We start from the raw sequence: 21,127 nt of genomic DNA on the forward strand, positions 1-21,127 counted from the left end.
TCTAGGAATTCCTCCGAGAGTTCCTTCAGGAATTCCTCTGAAAGTTCCTCCAGGAATTTCTCTGGAAGTTCCTCCGGAAGTTCCCCCCAAGAAATCCTCCGGAAGCTCCTCAAAGAATTCCTCCGGAAGTTCCTCAATGAATTTCTCCGGAAGTTTCTCCTAAAATTCCTCCAGGAATTCGTCATATAATTCCTCCGGAAGTTCCTCCAAGAATCCCTTCGGAAGTTTTCTAGGAATTCTTCCGGAAGTTCCTCCGGAAGTTTCCTGTTCCACGTTTCGAGTTCCACGAATTCCTCCAGGTATTCTGAAAGTTCCTCCAGGAATTCCTAAAAAAGTTCCTCCAGGAATTCCTCAGGAAGTTCTTCTGAAGTGTTTGAAGGATTTCTGAAGTTTTTTCAGTAATTTATCCTCGAAGAAATGCCTGGAGGAACTCCGCGAGGATTTTCCGGAGGAATCCTCTGAGGAACTCCCGGAGGGTTTCCTGGAAGAACTTCCAGATAAATTCCTGGATGATCGTCAGCAGGAAGTCTTAAAGAAATTTCCGGAAAAACTTCTTTAGGAACTTCTGGAGAAATTCTTGGAGGAATTTCTGGAGGAATTCCCGGAGGACGTCCGGGTGGAATTATATGATGAATTCCTGGAAGAATTTCTATAAAAAACTCCGGAGAAATGCCTGGAGGAACTTCCAGAGGAACTTCAGTAGGAATTCCAGGAGGAATTTCATGAAGAATTTCTGGAGTAACCTAGGAAGAACTTTTGGACCAACTAACGGAGAGATTCTTGGAGGAATTCCCGAAAAATTCCCCGAAGTTTTCTCTGAAGAATTCCTGGAGGAGTTCTTTGAGGAATTCCCGGAGTTCTTTGAGGAAATCCTGGTGGGATTTTTGGAGGAAGTCCTGGAGAAATTCCCGGGGGAATTCTTGGAGGAATTTTCGGAGGAATTATGTAACCAATTCCTGGTGGAATTTAGGGAGGAACTTCCGGAGAAACCTCTGGAGGAACTTCCGGAGGGTTTCTTGGGGGAAAATCTGAAGGAATTCCTGGAGGAGTTTCCGGAGGAATTTATGGATGAACTTCTAGAGGAATTTCTGGAGGAACTTCCAGAGGAATTCCTGGAGAAACTTCCGGGGGAATTCGTGAGGGAACTTCCGGAAGATCTTCCAGAAGAATTCCTGGAGGAATTTCTGGATGAACTTCTAGAGGAATTTCTGGAGGAACTTCCGGAGGAATTCCTGGAGGAACTTCCGGAGGAATTCGTTAGGGAACTTCCGGAAAATTTTTTTGGAGGAATGCTAGGAGGAACTAATGAAGGAACTTCTGGAAGAAGTCCTGGAGGAACTTCCGGAGGAATTCCTGGACGAACTTCTGGAGGAATTACTGGAGGAACTTCGAAAGAACTCCAGGCGGAGCTTCGATAGAATTCTAGGAGCAGGTATCAGAGCACTTTCTGGTGGAATTAACGGAGGAATTTGTGGAAGAATTTTGGAAAAAATCTATTGCTTGAAATAAGCTTACGCCGACCCAAGCCGCCGCCGCCACCGATTACCAACGGCTTGACTCCGCCACCACTGGCTGAAAATCTATCACGCCGCCGCCGATAAATTTTCAATCGTCGCACAGGTCTACTACGAATAACTTCCAGAATTCGAATTCATCCATAGGATTCTCGCAATTCCTTATAGGAATTCTCAGGAATCCTCGAAGTAGTTTTCAGAATTCATCCAAAGAATCCCTAGATTGTCTCCAGAGAATTCCTTGAAGGAGTTTCCAGAATTCCTCCAAGAAATTCCCAGAACTCCTCCATGGAATTCCCAGAATTCCTCCGAGTATTTCCCACATTTCTTTCAAAGATTTCTCAGAATTCCTCCAAGGAATTTCCAGAATTCCTCCAAGGAATTTCCAGAATTCCTCCAAAGAATTACCAGAATTCCTCCAAGGAATTCCCAGAAATCCTCTAACGAAATCCCAGAATTTATCCAAAGAATCCCCAAAGCTCCACCATAGAACGACCAGAATTCCTTCAACGATTTTTCAGAATTCCTCTCAGTACTTCAAGAATTCCCCAAGCATTTTCAAAAATTCCTCCAAAGAATTCTCAGAATTCCTTATTAGGAATTCTCAGAAATCCTCAAAGGAGTTCCCAGAATTCCTCCAAAGAATTCTCAGAATTCCTCCACTGAATTTCCGGAACTCCTCCAAGGAATTCCCAGAATTCCTAGAACTTATCCGAGTAATTCCCACAATTCTTCCAAGGAATTCACAGAGCTTCTCCAAGGAATTCACAGAAGTGCTCCAAAAAATTTCCATAATTACTCCGAGTAATTCCCAGAATTCCTCCATGGAATTCCCAGAATTTCTTCAAATAATTCTCAAAGCTCCTCAATAGAAAGGCCAGAATTCTTTCAACGAATTTTAAGAATGCCTCTGAGTAACTTTTAGAATTCCTCCTCCTTTCTTATAGGAATTCTCAGAAATCTTCAAGGTGTTTCCGGAATTCCTATAAAGAATTCTCGGATACCCTTCAAGGAAATCTCAGAATACCAAGAACTCCTAAACCTAAATTCTCTGAATTTCTCCAATGAATTGCTAAAAATCTTTCAAGGAACTCCTAGAATTCCTCTATGGAGTTCTTAGAATTCCTTCAAGAAACTACTAGATTTTTTCCAAGAAGGTTCAATAATTCCTCCGGGAAACTTCCAAAAATCCTATTATTAGCTTCCAACTCCTCGATTGTATTTCCAGAATTTCTCTAACGCACTTGCAGAATTACTCCAACGAACTTCCAGAGTTCTTCCAAGAAACTTCGAGAATTCCTCCAATAAATTTCCAGAATTCCTTCTCATATGAATTCCCATAAATAATCAAAAGAATTGTTTACCAGAATTTTTCCAAGGAATTCCCAGAACTCCTTTTAAATTATTTTGCAGAATTCCACCAAATAAAAAAAACCAGAATTCATTCAAGGTATTCCCGGAATTACTCCAAGAATTTTCCAGAGTTCCTTCAACAAATTTTCAGAACTCCTCTGAGTCACTTCCTGGATTCTCCAAGTATCTTCCAGAAATCCTTCAAGGAACTTCAAGAATGCCTCCAAGAAGTTCCTAGAATACCTTCAAGAAGTTTGCAGAATTCCTCAAAATAATTTCAAGAATTTCCACAAAAAAATCTTAAATTCCTGAAAAGAATTCATAAAATTTATCCAAATAATTTTCATATAATTTCATCCAAGACTTTATTCTGCGAGTTTTCAGGGTTCTTCCAGGGAATTTCCAAAGAACTTGCTGGTGGATATACCCCTGGAAGATCTGTTGAAATTTGTGGCGTAAACCTTCCAGGAATACCGCCACTTCTATTTCTAGTTCCTCTGCCTTATTACCTCCAGGAACTTTCAAGAACTCCTGCTAAGAGCCACAGTAGTATATTCAGAGGAACATTCTTGCACGATATTTCTTGGGTGTTGTGGAACACTTGTCGAACTCTCTGGGGCATAACTTGTAGAATTCTTGGGCAACTGCACTTCCTAATTAAAATCCTGAAGGAATTTCTGGTTGGGTTCCTGAAGCTGGCGAAATTCTTGAAGAAATCATTGGAATAACATCTGTTGGAGTTCCATGGAAGGATACCTGGAAAATCCCTGTAGGCATTTCAGTCGGAATTGCAGGAAGAGTTGCCATGGTTGAAACCCGGAACAAATTGGTGAAAAAATTCTATAGGAATTTTTGTTGCTATTCCCCAGGCTATTCCTTGTCGTTTTGCTGAAGAAATTTATGTTGGTGTTCCAGGTGAATTCCTGCTAAGTTTTAATTTTGAGGAATACTGAGGTGGAATGTTAAAGAAACTTCTGATCCTGAGAAACTTGATTCCTGATCTGGTCTGGTCTGATTTCGGTGACTTCCAACATATTTTTTTCTATACGATTTTGCCACGAAATATGAAACAAAACAAACAAGAAACGTCATCGTTAGTTATTTATGTTTTCACCATTCTCGCACGCACACTCCCTTACTACACTGCAACGTGAAAATTGGCTGCGTGCTTAATACAGATTTGGAGCTTACCGAACGAGGTACTAAATTTAAACCAGGATTTTTTTAAATCCAGATTAAATCTAGTATTATCCTCGTTGGTGCTTACCGCCATAAATCTATAAATCTTCAAATCTTCATAACTTTAAATCTCCAAATTATCAAAACTTTGAATCTTCAATTCTTCAAAATTTTGAATCCCCAAATCTTCAAATCTTAAAATCTTGGAATCTTAAGATCTTAAAATCTTGAAATCTACAGAATTTTTAATCTCCAAATCTTTGAATCTTTCAATCTTCAAATATTGAAATCTTTAAATCTCCAAATCTTCAAATCAATAAATCTTCAAATCTTCAAATCCTTATATCTTAAAATAATAAAATCTTCAAAGCTTCAAATCTTCAAATCTTTAAATCTTCAACTCTTTGACTCTACAACTCTTCAAATCTTCATTTTCAAATCTTTAAATCTTCAAATATTTATATCTTTCAGTTTCTAAAATCATCAATCATCAAATCTTCAAATCTTCAAATCTTTAAATCTTTAAATCTTTAAATCTTCATACCTTTAAATCTCCAAATTATCAAACCTTCAAATCTTCAATTCATCAAAATTTTAAATCTCCAAATCTTCAAATCTTAAAATTTCCAAATCTTGAAATCTACAAATTTTTGAATCTCCAAATCATTGAATCTTTCAATCTTCAAATATTTAAATCTTTAAACCTCAAAATCTTCAAATTTTAAACTCCTTATATCTTAAAATATTCAAATCTTCGAGTCTCATCACGTGAAATCTTCAACTCTTCGACTCTTCAAATCTTCAAATTCTCAAATTTTCAAATATTCAAATATTCAAATCTTCGAATCATCAAATCTTCAAATTTTCGAAATCTTCAAATCTTCAAATCTTCATATATTCAAATCTTTCGAATTCTAAAATCATCAAATCATCAAATCATCACATCTTCAAACCTTCAAATATTCAAATCTTCAAATCTTCAAATTTTTAAATCTTCAAACCTTCAAATCTTTAAATTTTAAAATCTTCAAATATACAAATCTTCAAATCTTCAAAACTTCAAATCTTTAAATATTCAAGTATTCAAATCTTGAAATCTTGAAATCTTCAAATCTTCAAATCATCAAATCTCCAAATATTCAAATCTTTCGAATTCTAAAATCATCAAATCATCAAATCATCAAATCTTCAAACTTTAAAATATTCAAATCTTCAAATCTAAAAATCTTCAAATCTTCAAATCTTCAAACCATCGAATCATCAAATTATGAAATCATTAAATCTTTCAATCTTTAAATCTTTAAATCTTAAGATTTCTAAATCTTCAAATCTTCAGATCTGAAGATCTCCAGATGTTCAAATTTTCAGATCTTCAAATCTTCAAATTTTTAATTCATCAATCTTGAAACCTTGAAATTTCCAAATTTTCAAATTATCAAATTTTCAAACTAACAAATCCTAAAATTTTCAAATCTTAAAAATTTCAAATCTCCAAATCTTCAAATTTTTAAAACTCCAGATCTTCGAATATTTCAATATTCTTCAATTCTCCATACCGTATATCGTATCGTATACCGTATCGAACCACAACGGCCAACGATGCATAAACTCTGCAGCCTCCCACGGAATGGTAGTCCGAAGTATTTTCTTCCCCCGCAAGAATATCCACAAGGCCACATGGATATCACCTAATCAAGTAACGGAAAACCAAACGTGGTCGTTCTAATCGACGGTAAATTCTTCTCCGACATCACGAACGTACGCACTTACCGCAGTGCGAATATTGAATCCGACCACTACCTCGTTGCAGTATGTCTGCGCTCAAAACTCTCGACGGTGATCAACACGCGTCGGAGTCGTCCGCCGCGACTAAACATTGGGCGGCTACAAGACTAGCCCAAGACTACGCGCAGCAGCTGGAAGTGGTACTCCCAACGGAAGAGCAGCTAGGCGCAGCATCTCTTGAAGATGGCTGGAGAGATATTCGATCCGCCATTGGAAGCACCGCAACCGCTGCACTAGGCACAGTGGCTCCGGATCAGAGAAACGACTGGTATGACGGCGAATGTGAGCAGTTAGTTGAGGAGAAGAATGCAGCATGGGCGAGATTGCTGCAACACCGCACGAGGGCGAACGAGGCACGATGCAAACGGGCGCGGAACAGACAAAACTCGATTTTCCGGAGAAAAAAGCGCCAGCAGGAAGATCGAGACCGTGAGGAGACGGAGGAGCTGTACCGCGCTAATAACGCACGAAAGTTCTATGAGAAGTTGAACCGTTCACGTAAGGGCCACGTGCCACAGCCTGATATGTGTAAGGACATAAACGGGAACCTTCTTACAAACGAGCGTGAGGTGATCCAAAGGTGGCGGCAGCACTACGAAGAGCACCTGAATGGCGATATGGCAGATAACGGTGGCGGTATGGTAATGAACCTAGGAGCACGCGCGCAGGCCATGCGACTTCCGACTCCGAATCTCCAGGAAATCCAGGAGGAGATCGGCCGGCTGAAAAACAACAAAGCCCCTGGAGTTGACCAACTACCAGGAGAGCTGTTTAAACACGGTGGTGAAGCACTGGCTAGAGCGCTGCACTGGATGATTACCAAGATTTGGGAGGATGAGGTTCTGCCGCAGGAGTGGATGGAAGGTGTCGTGTGTCCCATCTACAAAAAGGGCGATAAGCTGGATTGTAGCAACTACCGCGCAATCACATTGCTGAACGCCGCCTACAAGGTACTCTCCCAAATTTTATGCCGCCGACTAACACCAATTGCAAGAGAGTTCGTGGGGCAGTACCAGGCGGAATTTATGGGTGAACACTCTACCACAAACCAGGTGTTCGCCATACGTCAGGTTTTGCAGAATTACCGCGAATACAACGTGCCCACAAATCATCTATTTATCGACTTCAAAGCCGCATATGATACAATCGATCGGGACCAGCTATGGCAGCTAATGCACGAACACGGATTTCCGGATAAACTGATACGGTTGATCAAGGCGACGATGGATCGGGTGATGTGCGTAGTTCGAGTTGCGAGTCCCTTCGAAACGCGTAGAGGGTTACGGCAAGGTGATGGTCTTTCGTGTCTGCTATTCAACATCGCTTTGGAGGAGTAATACGAAGGGCAGGGATTGACACGAGTGGTACGATTTTCACGAAGTCCGTCCAGTTATTTGGTTTCGCCGACGACATTGATATCATGGCACGTAACTTTAAGAGGATGGAGGAAGCCTACATCATACTGAAAAGCGAAGCTTAACGGATTGGACTAGTCATCAACACGTCGCAGACGAAGTACATGATAGGAAGAGGCTCAAGAGAGGTCAATGTAAGCCACCCACCACGAGTTTCTATCGGTGGTGACGAAATCGAGGTGGTTGAAGAATTCGTGTACTTGGGCTCACTGGTGACCGCCGATAACGATACCAGCAGAGAAATTCGGAGGCGCATAATGGCTGGAAATCGTACGTACTTTGGACTCTGCAAGACGCTCCGATCGAATAGAGTTCGCCGCCGTGCCAAACTGACTATCTACAAAACACAAGACCGGTAGTTCTCTACGGACACGAGACCTGGACGATGCTCGTGGAGGACCAACGCGCACTGGGAGTTTTTGAAAGGAAAGTGTTGCGTACCATCTATGGTGGGGTGCAGATGGCGGACGGTACGTGGAAGAGGCGAATGAACCACGAGTTGCATCAGCTGTTGGGAGAACCATCCATCGTTCACACCGCAAAAATCGGAAGACTGCGGTGGGCCGGGCACGTAGCCAGAATGTCGGACAGTAATCCGGTGAAAATGGTTCTCGACAACGATCCGACGGGAACAAGAAGGCGAGGTGCACAGCGGGCAAGGTGGATCGATCAAGTGGAGGACGATTTGCGGACCCTCCGCAGACTGCGTGGTTGAAGTGAAGCCATGGACCGAGCTGAATGGAGAAGTCTTTTATGTGCAGCACAGGCCACTCCGGCCTTAGTCTGATAATAAATAAAAAATCAATTCTCCAAATACTCAAATAAATAAATCTTCAAATCTTCAAATATTCAAATCTTCAAATCTTCAAATCTTCAAATCTTCAAATCTTCAAATCTTCAAATCTTCAAATCTCCAAATCTTCAAATCTTCAAATCCTCAAATCTTCAAATCTTCAAATCTTCAAATCTTCAAATCTTCTAATCTTCAAATCTTCACATCTTCACATCTTCAAATCTTCAAATCTTCAAATCTTCAAATCTTCAAATCTTCAAATCTTCAAATCTTCAAATCTTCAAATCTTCACATCTTCAAATCTTCAAATCTACAAATCTTCAAATCTTCAAATCTTCGAATCATCGAATCATCAAATCTTAAAATCTTCAAATCTTCAAATCTTCAAATCTTAACATCTTCAAATCTTCGAATCATCGAATCATCGAATCATCAAATCATCAAATCTTAAAATCTTCAAATCTTCAAATCTTCAAATATTCAAATCTTTAAATCTTCAAATCTTCAAATCTTTAAATCTTCAAATTTTCGAATTTTCAAATATTTAAATTATCAAATCTTAAAATTTTCAAATTTCCAATTCAAATTTTAAATCTTCAAATCATCAAATCTTAAAATCTTCAGATCTTCACATCTTCAAACCTTCAAATCTTCAAATCAATAAATCTCCAAATTTTCAAATTAATAAATCCTCAAATCTTCATATCTTCAAATTATCAAATCTATAAGCTTTGAAATTTTAAATTTTTTATTTCTTCTAATTCTGAAATCTTCAAATATTTATATCTTCAAATCGTCAAAAATTCAAATATTCAAATCCTTAAATCTTTGAATTCTCAAATTATCAAATATTCAAATTATCAAATCTCCAAATCTTTAAATCTTTATATCTCCAAATCTTAAATTGATTAAATCTTCAAATCCTCGAATCTTGAATTCTTCAAATCCTCAAATCAATAAATCTTCAAATTAATATCTTTGAATCTCCATATATTCAAATCTTCAAATCGCTAAATCTTGATATCTTGTCTTAAAAACTTGAAATCTTGAAAAATTTTAAAAACTTGAAATCTTGAAATCTTGAATTCTTTAAATTTTAAAAACTTGAAATCTTAATTCAAAGATTTTTTCCCGGAAATTCAAAAGAATTTCCCTTGAAAATTCAAAAGAATTTCCCTTGGAGATTCGGAAGAGGCTTCCTTGTAAATCAAACGATTTTATCTTGAAAGTTCAAACGAAACTAAAAAACACGATATTAAAGAAGTCAATCAAAATTTAGCCAGGCAACAGATCTTATATGACTCCAATGTGCAATGATGAACTCGAATGAATAACAAAACACAAGAAAAAGACCAATACCTTTTTTATGTGCGGGCGTGTCGTATCAATTCCTCGATACGAGCAGAAAAATAGACATGTCTATCAACTACTAGTCACAGGCGGAAAAAGAGCGATGCGTACCTTCCTTACCCACCGCTAGTGTTACTAGTCGGAAAACGATTAGTAAATCAAAATATTTCTACAAATTCTAGAATTTGGACATCTAAAGTACACATAGCGGACTGCCAGTAGAGCATGCGATCCACAAATTGCTTCAGGGGATTTATCAATTCGGAATCCTCCCCACTCTCCCGTCGAAAAACTTCTTCCTTCTGCAACGGTGGATTGTTTCGATCTCCACAATGGGAAATTAATTTCATCACGGTAGAGTGATTCGATATTACTTTTATTTTCATCCCGCATATTTGTGACCCGATGGCCCATGGTACATGGTGAAGGTTTCTCTGTTTCGTAATTTCTGGTGTAAGCCACGAGGAAATTGGAAAAGTTTGTAATTGAAAGAGATCAATCGGGTTCGAAGTGTGGAAAATCGGGTTACGTTTCCGTAGGTGTTTATGTGTTGTCTCGGTCTCCATAGAGGAAAAGGTTCATTTGGGAAAACTTCTTACCTCGACACTCGACCGTTCCGTCCGGCTTGAAGATGGGATTCATCTCGAACCGGCATATGCATCGTCCGTCGCGGCACTCGGTTTGCTCGGTCATTTGTTCGCATTGTTCCGTGAAGAAGCAGCTTTCGTTCACCTGGGCCTCTGTGGATGGAGAAGGGGAAAACGATGGAAATGGATGAGAAAAGTTGGTTAAAAGAAAATTTATTGTAGGTATGGCTCAAATAGAGACGTTCGTATCTAGCAATTTACTTTACTTTGAACCCTTTTTGTTTGATGTAGATGTTTTTTTTTATTTCATTTATCTTCTGCAGATCCGTTTATTAGCAGAGAGCAAAGCACGCCAAGGGAGACAACAAATGTCGAAGGCTCTAAGAGTGGAATCAAAAGCAGCACAAAACGCATCGTCATGAATTATGTTTCTTGTATTCATTGAAATTCAAATATCTTCACTTTTCATAAGACGAGTTTGTACCATCCCATTCAATTCCACCACTTGATTGTACCTTGACAGATATGTACGTTTTTTGACCTCAACAGTAAGGTCGTCTTCAGTGTCTCGTACTTGACTCGACTTAGACTTAGTCGAGTCAAGTACGAAACACTGAAGACGACCTTACTGTTGAGGTTGAAATACGTATCTGTCAAGGTAAAATCAAGTGGTGGATTTAAATGGGATGGAACAAACTCGTCTTATGACAAGTGAAGACATTCCACTAAAATGCTCAAAATAATTTTCTTAATCAAATATATTATTGTAGAAAATTTTATTAACAATGCCATGAGTCGATCTTCTATGGTTCGATATCGACACATGGAAGCAATGATCCCATTAATAGCGTTTCATGGAGGGTTGATGTCCCAGTTTCGTATATACATTCCTATCCTTAGGAAAATTTAAGTTATAAAAGAGTTTATTAAGGTGTCAACTTTGCGATTCACTGCGTTAACTTTCATATGTGTATTAACGTAGGCTATTTATTTATTTATTTTGTTCCAGGTCAACAGACTCAATTAGTCCCAATGACCGTATTACTATTATACGATTGACCTTTAGCAAACATTAGCTCACCTCTGGCACTTTGTGCGACCCTAATACTTGTTATCACCATAGAGCATATTCTATTGTAGACTCATGTTACCACTATCCAACTTTATTAGCATATTTTAGAGGAAGCACAACTTTTGTGAACTTGGGACAAGCTAGGAACATTGTTAGACACTGGATCGAAGGAGTGCTTTACACTTCACCTCATTGTTGGAACCGAAAAGGCGAAGGAAGGACGGCAGTCTCATAAAATCATTCGTGTGTAATAATGGTAATAAAATGACACATTTATGCAAATTTCACAGTCGCATGGAAACGTCTGGTTGGACATCCCACTTAATCTTCTTAAGTTAAATGAGAACGTCAAACCACAAGCGCTGACGGTTTTCGAGTTATCGAATTATGTCGTGAAATTCGACGAATCCGACCGTTGCACAATGGTCCAGGATATATTTTTTAGAAAAAAAAAAGTTGTTCGGAATTGCAAGGCCATCATCATGATGTTATCAAAAAATAAGGTGGCCCATCAAAACATTTTTTTATTGACTTTATTAAATGCAACACAATAAGGGTCTTTTCCCAAATCAATTTCAATTCAATATTCCTCGCTTGTTTACAGCGGAACGTAAGGGTTTTTAATAATAAAAATAAATTTACTATATTTGTTGACCACATGAGCACATAAAAAAAATACTATCATTTGAAGATGGTATGTTAAGCTAAAGATGATATATTTCGAATGATCATTTTGATGAAAATGAGTGAAAAACTAGTTTCAGGAACTTTAAATTTAAGTCAATAAAGCCTAGCAACACTTTGATGAAAATATTGATTTTACAATATGCCTCTGAAGAATACCTTATGTTTGAACAAAGGGAATATTCTAAAATGAAATATTATCAGGTGAAATACTCATGAATATCGATATGCGAAACTCGAAAGAAAACCGTATGATTGAAAGAAGGAAAAATTTAACAATAAAATATAATCAGGTGATACACAAATAAAAATAAACATGCGAAACCCGAAAGAACAGTCCATGGCTGAAAAAAGAAAAATAATGTGCAATGAAATATTATCAGGTGAAACACAAATGAACATAAATGTGCAAAAAAAAAATAGTTGTAGAGTATTAAACACTTGCCTGCCTTATTTTTTGTTATTTCGGCCTCTTCTTCTTCTTGGCATTACATCCCCACACTAGGACAGAGCCGCCTCGCAGCTTAGTGTTCATTGAGCACTTCCACAGTTATTAACTGCGAGGTTTCTAAGCCAAGTTACCATTTTTGCATTCGTATATCATGTCATGAGGCTAACACGATGATACTTTTATGCCCAGGGAAGTCGAGACAATTTACAATCCGAAAATTTCCTAGACCGTCACCGGGAATCGAACCCAGTCACCCTCAGCATGGTATTGCTTTGTAGCCGCGCGTCTTACCACACGGCTAAGGAGGGCCCTAAGGATTTCGGCCTCTTATCACCTTTTAATCATTCGACCTTTGACCTTTTGAGCTTTGACCTCTTGACCTTCGACCCTTTGTCCTACAACCGTTATTTCCGTTATTTATATTATTATATCTTGTTCTTTCGACCTTTCGATCTTTTGACTATTTTTTTTTGTTTCAACCATTTGGCCCTTCGACCTTTTGACTCTTCGACCTTCTGTCCTTTTGACCTTTTGACCTTCAACCTTTTGGCCCTCAACCGCTTTACCTTCCACCCTTTGACTCATATTTTTTGTTTCGACCTTTTGACATTTCCACCTTTTGACCTTTCGACCCTTTGTCCATCGACCTTTTGATTCATATGTTTTGTTTCGACTTTTTGTCCCTTCGACGTTTTGACTCATATATTTTGTTTTGACATTTTGACTCTTCGACCATTTGTCCTATCGACCTTTTGACCTTCGACCTTTTATCCTTCGAACTTTTGTCCTACAACCCAGTCGGAGATATGAACTTTAGCACAAAACAAACGTAATTTTGAAAGAAAAACGATTATAACTTTTGAACCGCAAGAGATATTGACCATATTTATACATCAAAAGTTGCATTTTTTCGAGCTCAAAAAATCACCCGCAGACGACTTTTCCGAAACATCGGAAACAAAAAGAGTAGATCAAAAATACTGTTTTTTGAGGGACACCCTAATTCTAGTAGGTAAAATTGCTGCGAATCAGTCAACTCAAAAGCTAAAGAAAAAGTTTTTATTAGAAAAATGAGCTGCGCTTCAACTTTGTAGAACATTACATGTCAGTATTTCGTAAAAAAAAGAAAACACAGCAATGGACATTTCCCATATTTTTTGTTGTTTTTAAGTTGTTTTCTAGTGAGGAATATAAAACCGTGCCGATCGATAATAGAATTGAAAAGACGTAATTCTTTCGGAGTGAGCATACATAAGCCGGGTATAGTTGCTTGCCCGGAAAATGCAATGGCGGATATGATCCTTTCTTTCAAATAGGTGTTTGCCCAGATTAAGGCAATGGTAGATGTGATCCCTTTTTAAAAAATAGGCGCATGTCCGGATTAAGAAAATAGTGGATAAGATCCCTTCTTCAAAAGAAGGCGCTTGCCCGGATTAAGGCAATGGTGGAAGTAATTCCTTCTTTTAAAGTAGGTGCTTGCCCGGATTAAGGCAATGGGGAATGTTATACCTTTTTGACCCTTCCTTCGGAAGTGTCTATAATTTCACTTTGTATGCGTTACGCAGGTGTGTTACGTATTAATCTATCAAGAAATCTTATTAAAAAGAAAAATTATTAAACAAAATGTATGGTATTTTAAACAAATTCACTTTGACATTGAATATATAATTATAACAAATGATATGACATGGAATTATGCCTATTTTTCTGATTTGTTTCAAAGAAACAAATGATTTTAATTGAGGAACATACAGAAGCATGTACAAAAAAATCTTCTCTGAAAAGCAAAAACGTAAAAATTGAAAGGGATTTCAAAAATTTCTTCAGTGGAAGCTAGATAGCAAATGTGAGCATGTTTTGAGACACTAATAGATCACTTATATGCATGTATGTGTGCGTATGTGTGCAAATTCTGAAATTTACTATTATAAAAATCTAGCTCATTTTTAGGAATTGAACAAGTTTAGTTTCACCAAATTAGGCATCCATAAGGCGAAATATATGTTATTATTGAACGCTATTGAGTTTCGCTCAGATCAATGACTGATTTAGTTAGTTCTGGATTAATTAATATCGAGGTCTCTGGAAATTACGAGTACAATATATGCAACCAGCGTTACGATAGTTACTAACCATGTCACAATAGTTGTTCAATTCGACGAGCGCCTTATAGATAGGCAGCATGAAGTACAGTACGTTATCATTCGTTAAGTTGTCACCCAACCCATGCCATCCGCCTTTGGGTAGGCAATTATTTTGTCACTTTCACGGTAAATCGCCGTGGGAAGCTGAGTAGTTTTATCTCGTTTTAAATACTCGAGTCTGGAAAAAAATTCCTTATAACAAAGGAAGGGTCAAAATCTCACCGTAGGTGGATTAATCTGGGTTTTTTTAAATAGGCGTTTGCCACAAATGAAGCAATGGTGGATGTGATCCCTTCTTTAAAAGTAGGCGTTTGCCAGGATTAAAGCAATGGTGGATATGATCCCTTCTTTAAAAGAAGACGCTTGTCCGGATTAAGGCAATTTATCTATTTATTATCAGACTAAGGCCGGAATGGCCTGTGCAGTGCATAAAAGTCTTCTCCATTCAGCCAACCACGCAGTCTGCAGAGGGTCCGTAAATCGTCTTCCAAGAAGGCGAGATGCACAGCGAGCAAGGTGGATCAAGTGAAGGATTAAGGCAATGGCGGATGTAATCCCTTCTAAAAATAGGCACTTGCCCGGGTTAACGCTATGGTGGATGTAATTAATTATTTAAAAGAAGGCTCTTGCCCGGATTAAGGCAATGGTGACTGAGATCACTTCTTTAAAAGCAAGAACTAGCCCGGATTAAGGAAGTGGTGGATGTGATCCCTTCTTTAAAAGTAGGCGCTTGCCCGGATTAAAGCAATGGTGAATGTGATCCGTTCTTTATAAATAGGCGTTTGTCAGAAATGAAGAAATGGTGGATATGATTAAAAGAAGGCGATTGCTCCGATTAAGGGAAGAGTAGACCTTCTCTAGAAGTAGGTGCTTGCCCGTCCCCGTATACAAATGTAGCAATTGTGGATATGATTTCTTCTTAAGAAGTAGACATTTTGCCTAGTCTTGTAGATATAACTTCTTCAATAGCTGTCCAGTATGACTTAAAGTGATATAATCCAATTGTAGATATCATTCAATTTGTGAAATGAAGTCTGCATCTGGGATGAGGCGATGAAATATGATACATTCATAAACTGGTTGTTTGGTATTAGGCAAATATGAATGTATTTTTCGATTATGGAGTATTTAGCGCGCAAGTGACGTTGCAGAAGAAGTGTAGGAGGTAATTAAATATTTTTGAATTTTGAACTAGAAAAAGGCCGCCAACGCAAAACGGATTGACAACACCGGTGATATTGACGAACGATTATGCTGAGGGCATTGATCAAACGAGTGAACGGAGTGTTTTCTATCCTTTGAAAAAAGGCACAATAAATGTGATCCAATCGTCAGGTTTAGAACGGATATCCATGTATGATCCTATTAAGACTGAAAACCGAGAACTGTCTAGACAACCTCAATCACAGTTCGACTACTTACACATCCCAAGTCACATTTTTAATTTTATGGCGCTCGCCAAGACCATTATTTACTCTACAAGCGTGCCTTAAAACCATTATAAAAACAAAATGTTACTGGGAATATATTTCTTGATAAATAGTATCCATTATTTCTGAAAATTGTCTAATATGTTAAATTATTCCTTTTTGAAAATGTTTTATACTGAGAATCGCTTAATTAGTAAACAATTCCAAATCTCCGTTATGTAAAATTACCTTCTTTATATAATTCTTTTTCTATTCTTTATTATTGGTGGAATAATCGTAATTTACAGTTTTACTATTTCTGGGGAATGGTACATTCTGGCAAATGGTCTATTCTGGGGAATGGGTTTCTGGCATATGGTCCATTCTGGCAAAAAACATTCTGGCAAATTGATTCTGGCAAATGGTTTTCTGGCAAATGTCATACAATCATTTGGAATCCCGAAGGATTTTATCAATACGTATTGTTTTATTGGCTTAGCAGTCTTAATATTGTATCAAACGAACTATAATGTTATTGTTCCGACGTTTCGGTCTGTATTTGGGACCTTCTTCAGGGATCTAAAATTTATTGTTGTATGTTTATCCAAACAGTTTTACAATTTACAATTATCACAAGTTTAAAAAATATTACTCACAAAGAATTGATCGCTCTTGTCTTAATACTTTTAGCCTGTCGTGTTGTCTGTATCTGTTGTACATTTGGGAATCCTGTCATTTTGTTTTATGTTATTACATGAATTTTGGGTAGTTTTTTTGTCTAGCTTTTACTCACTGTGTTATAGTCTCTAACCGGAATGGGATATCGGCTTATCATTGGTTATGCTCTCTAATTTTGTTCACTATATGTTCACTTCTATGTTCACCTTTCTGTTCACTGGTGACTATGTGACTATGTCTATCTCTACTATATTTGTAAACTGGCTCTTATTATTGGGTTATTGTATGTGTTGGATGGGTGGTGTTTTGATTAATATTTGTGTTATGTTTATTCGTTTGATTTTTTAGTGTATGCATGATACCAATGTAACTAATACTTAGTCCTTCTGTATCGGTTCGTTTGTTTATGTTATCCGTAGTTAAAATGTGGCATATTTCTAGAATAGGAAGTCTAGTAGATTTTTCACTGGAGTCTAGAATTTTAACATTGTCATAATCAAATGTGTGTCCTGTTGATACTGCATATTTCATTATTGCGGTCCTTTCTTTCCATTGGTCTAGTTGTATGTTTTTATAGTTGTCATCTTGCATGTTCATTATTCTGTCCAGTTTGTTTTTGTCCGATTTGTGTCCGTATAGTCTAGTCTGTAGCTTGTTGGTAGTTAGACCTACATACATAGCTTCGCACTGTGTGCAGTTAATGCCATAGATGACGTTACTTCGTTGAACTTTATCCATCGTCCCTTTCATGCGTCTGTACATTTTTTCCATCGTGTTGATGTTGTAGTGACATTTTTTGAAGTTGTCATATTTCCCTGATCGTTGAATGTGTGTTGTTATCTGCGGTGATAGGTTGGCCATGTACGGTATGGATCTGTAGGTGATGTTGTCATCGTCAGCTGTTCTTCCTGTATGTGTTCGTGTAATGCGTCTGTTGTTTATCATCCTATTTATCAGTGATTTGGGGTAGTCATTTGCTAGTAACTCTTTCATGATGGTGTGGTTCTTTTGTTGTTGTGTTCTGGTAGTCGATAGTTTGTTTACCCTTTCGATGAGGCTGTACGCGGCATTTGTTTTTAAATGTGTGGAATGCATGGAATAGAAAGTATTAAGACAAGAGCGATCAATTCTTTGTAAGTAATATTTTTTAAACTTGTGATAATTGTAAATTGTAAAACTGTTTGGATAAACATACAACAATAAATTTTAGATCCCTGAAGAAGGTCCCAAATACGGACCGAAACGTCGGAACAAGAACATTATAGTTCGTTTGATACAATATTAAGACTGCTAAGCCAATAAAACAATACGTATTAAACAAAATTCAGTCGAAACTCTACAACAGAAGGATTTTATTTTCAGCGGAAAATTCTTCGGCACTTCCACTGCAAACTCTTCTTATTTTTAAAGTTGGCACAGAAACTCCACTGATTCTTCGTAATTTCTACGGAAAATTCGGCCGCCTTCTACGAATTTGAATTAGTGTGGAGGAGTACAGATCATCGGCGTGACAGATTTTAAACGCCGTGTTGTCAAATTGTGGTGACGTCATGTAGTCAAAAACTTTTGACGACGGCGCACTCCTCAATTTGCCTTCATGCTTCTTACTTCTAAAATCTCGTTGCTCAGTTTTCGTGCCTCGCTTCTCATTTCTCACTTTTATCGCGTCTCGTTTCTCACTACACACATGTCATTTCTCACTTCTCGCATCTCACTTCTTACCCTTCGCTTTCAAAATACCACATGTCACTCCTTGCATCTCTCTTTTCATTTGACGATTCTCATGCTTCACTTCTCTCTTCTCTCATCTAATTTCTCACTCCTCTCTTCTTATTCTACACCCTTCATCTACAGTTTACGCTTGTCATTTATCAACCAACCATTTTTTTTTACTTTCCACTCCTTCCACTCTAACATCTCACTTCTTGCTCTTTACTTTTCAGTTCTGACCTTCCACATGTCATCTCTTACTCCTCGCGCCCCGCTTCTCCCATTCAACTTCTTGATTCTCACCATTCGTTTATCATATTTCATTTCTCACTTCTATCTGCTCACGTCTCGCTTCTAACTTCTCAATTCTCTTTTTCTCTTCTCGCTTCCTCCTTCTTACTTCTCACTCTTATGTCCCATATCCCAGTTATCAATTATTTCCGTCACTCATAACTACTCATTATTTAGTAAAAAAAACTTTAAGCGAAAGGAGGGAAAATACAGTTTTAATTTTCTTATTCGATTTCTCCTAAACCTGGTTGGTGATATTGCAACAATTATATTCTTATTTCAGTAAATATCCGTAATTGGACTTTTCTTCCTGCAGGGCAGCTTAATCCAAATTTGCTAGTCAGCCATTTATGTTCTTATTATCAACCATACCATGCACAGCTTAGAACAAAATAAATGAGTTCTTTGGAAGTATACTACAAACTGACCATTTCACCTCGCGTCTCATCATACATACATATCTGCAATTTTCGAGACGCAAAAATTATTCTAATAGAAGAGCGCTCTAACCACTCGCAACTACGACTCGTCATCCTACCGATTTGGTTTCGATTTGAAGAGGACGAACGTGCCCAAGTGGGAAAGCTGGCTGCTTACAATGTACCATTTGCGTAGTGCTTGCTTTTCCTAGCCCTTGATACTATTAGGTGTGCCTCAGACGACCTAGAATATTGACAATATTTTCAGCTTCGAATACTTCATCGGACTATTTCTAAATAATTATACGTATGATTGATATTGATTTGTTGAAGGAGAAATAAATTGTTTCGAATTCCATGTTGAAACAAAAAAAAAACCTTTATTACCTAAAAGTTAAAATGATAAAAAACGTTCATGCAGAATATCGCCGAGAGCTGCCCTGGTTATATTGCAGACCAATTTGAATTCCATCAATGGGATTACAATTGAAATATGTTAACGTCGAACTCACCCGATAAATATTTTCCACGAATATTCGCAGTATTGTCAATATTTCAAATCGTGTACAGTCCGCTTTACATAGTTTAGAGGTGCACTATGGAATAATTCAGATTAACTGTCAGCATGGAGTCTGGGCTCCCCCATGGCGCCCATGAAGTTGTTTCAGATGTTCATTCCATCGGGCGACACTGTTGGTAGCCGTCTTGATTGCTTTCGTTGGAAGGATTTTAGATGGAATGAGGTCATTGTACAGAAGGTGGTAGGTTTCTCTTAAATGTAATCCGGCTTGAATGGCATCTAAAAGCCCACTAGCCAGCAGTGGATCTGCAACTTTGTTAAATTTTATTAATTTTTTGCGGTGGATTCGTTGTGCTTCACTTAGTGAAGTGAAGAGTCTATTGCAAGCAGAGCATCAGAAACAAAGTTATTGATGTTTGCCAAGGGGACAAAGTCTTCCATGATTGATAATTGACCTATGCATGTTGTTCTAGAAGTTCGAGTAATTTGTATGATAAGCCATTATCATATTTCAATAATCAATTCTGTATTAAACACTTCCATTTTAGAAGCCCAGTAATTGAAACAAAATCCCTCAAATTCTGACTGCATTGATTAAGGTATTTCAAATACCTATCGGACAAAAAGTCCACTGTAGGTTCCATTATGATGTTAATTATTTGGGAATCCACCCGTTTTTGTTCGAGCTACCCGACCAGTTAGTTATAACAAAAATTAATCACAAATAAATTAATATATGTTATAAATAACAATATCTGCAACAAATTTGTACTATAAAAATTATGAATAGCAATACTTGTAATACAACCAGTAATAGCTTAGTTCTTTTTAATAACATAATTTATAATGATTCTAGTTTTTTTTATCACTTTTCATTTTCGTTTTGTATAAAAGATATTTAGTAACGGTTTTGTTAAAACTAAGAGAAATGGTGATATTTTTTTAACTAATAATGGTACATGTTTTATAACAACTTCTGTTATAAAACATGAATGTGACAGAATAACAAGTTCTGATACAAATCTGTTACCATCTACTGCTCGGGTACTACCATAATAATATACAGCTTGGTAGGCTAGAGTCAGTGGTGTTCAATACCGGAATGTTTACTTTAACCCACAGTCTAGATGGCTGGTTAGTGTAATGTTTACTCAGATGACAAGGGCGAAGCTCACGCTACTATTAATTAACTTTTTCTAACGCACCCACAGCTACGCTAAAGAGGGAGAACCGGGTGCTATTCATAACAGCTTTATGCTGAACTTGCTGCAGCATTGTCATGTTTATAAAGGATTAAGATGACGAGGCAGAGAATAATGAAAATACAATAATGGATGTTTAGGTTTGATAACGCCTCGGATACTGTCCCAATAGAGTGATTCAATTGTTGACCTTTTTTGAGCGACATGATTTCAACTATTCAAAATTGTGAGCAAAATTGATTGATACCCAACTGTGCAACAATATTCAGAATTTATTCATCCTATTTTTATGAAGCTCCCACAAATCAATTGTTACGAATCTTGAATCTACAATGTAACCACGGATGCGAATCCAGTCAGACAGATAATACATGACAATATCCCACGAAGATTGGATTACAATACATACTTCCGTGACACATGAATTTATTTACCGAACATACAGCATGTGCTGGAAAAAATACTCCCTCCCCCACGGTAGTGCTTTATCATCGTCATCTGAATCGAATCCATTGAACAAGATATGGGTACCAATCCTTTGCATTTGTTGTTGATGGCTTTGATGGTAACT

General features: G+C 37.5%; 1 protein-coding gene across 7 annotated transcripts in view; it reads right to left on the bottom strand.

Annotated features, from left to right (window-relative positions):
- Positions 1-21,127, bottom strand: part of LOC134226876 (multiple epidermal growth factor-like domains protein 10) — a 447,567-nt gene that overhangs the window by 171,102 nt on the left and 255,338 nt on the right. For all 7 annotated transcript variants that reach the window (XM_062707957.1, XM_062707948.1, XM_062707983.1 and 4 more), the window contains one exon: positions 9,989-10,129. In XM_062707957.1, the coding sequence (XP_062563941.1) occupies positions 9,989-10,129 (141 nt within the window). The remainder of the gene's footprint in view (positions 1-9,988; positions 10,130-21,127) is intronic.

This window comes from Armigeres subalbatus, chromosome 1 (genome assembly GCF_024139115.2).
Source record: "Armigeres subalbatus isolate Guangzhou_Male chromosome 1, GZ_Asu_2, whole genome shotgun sequence".
Taxonomy (NCBI): domain Eukaryota; kingdom Metazoa; phylum Arthropoda; class Insecta; order Diptera; family Culicidae; genus Armigeres; species Armigeres subalbatus.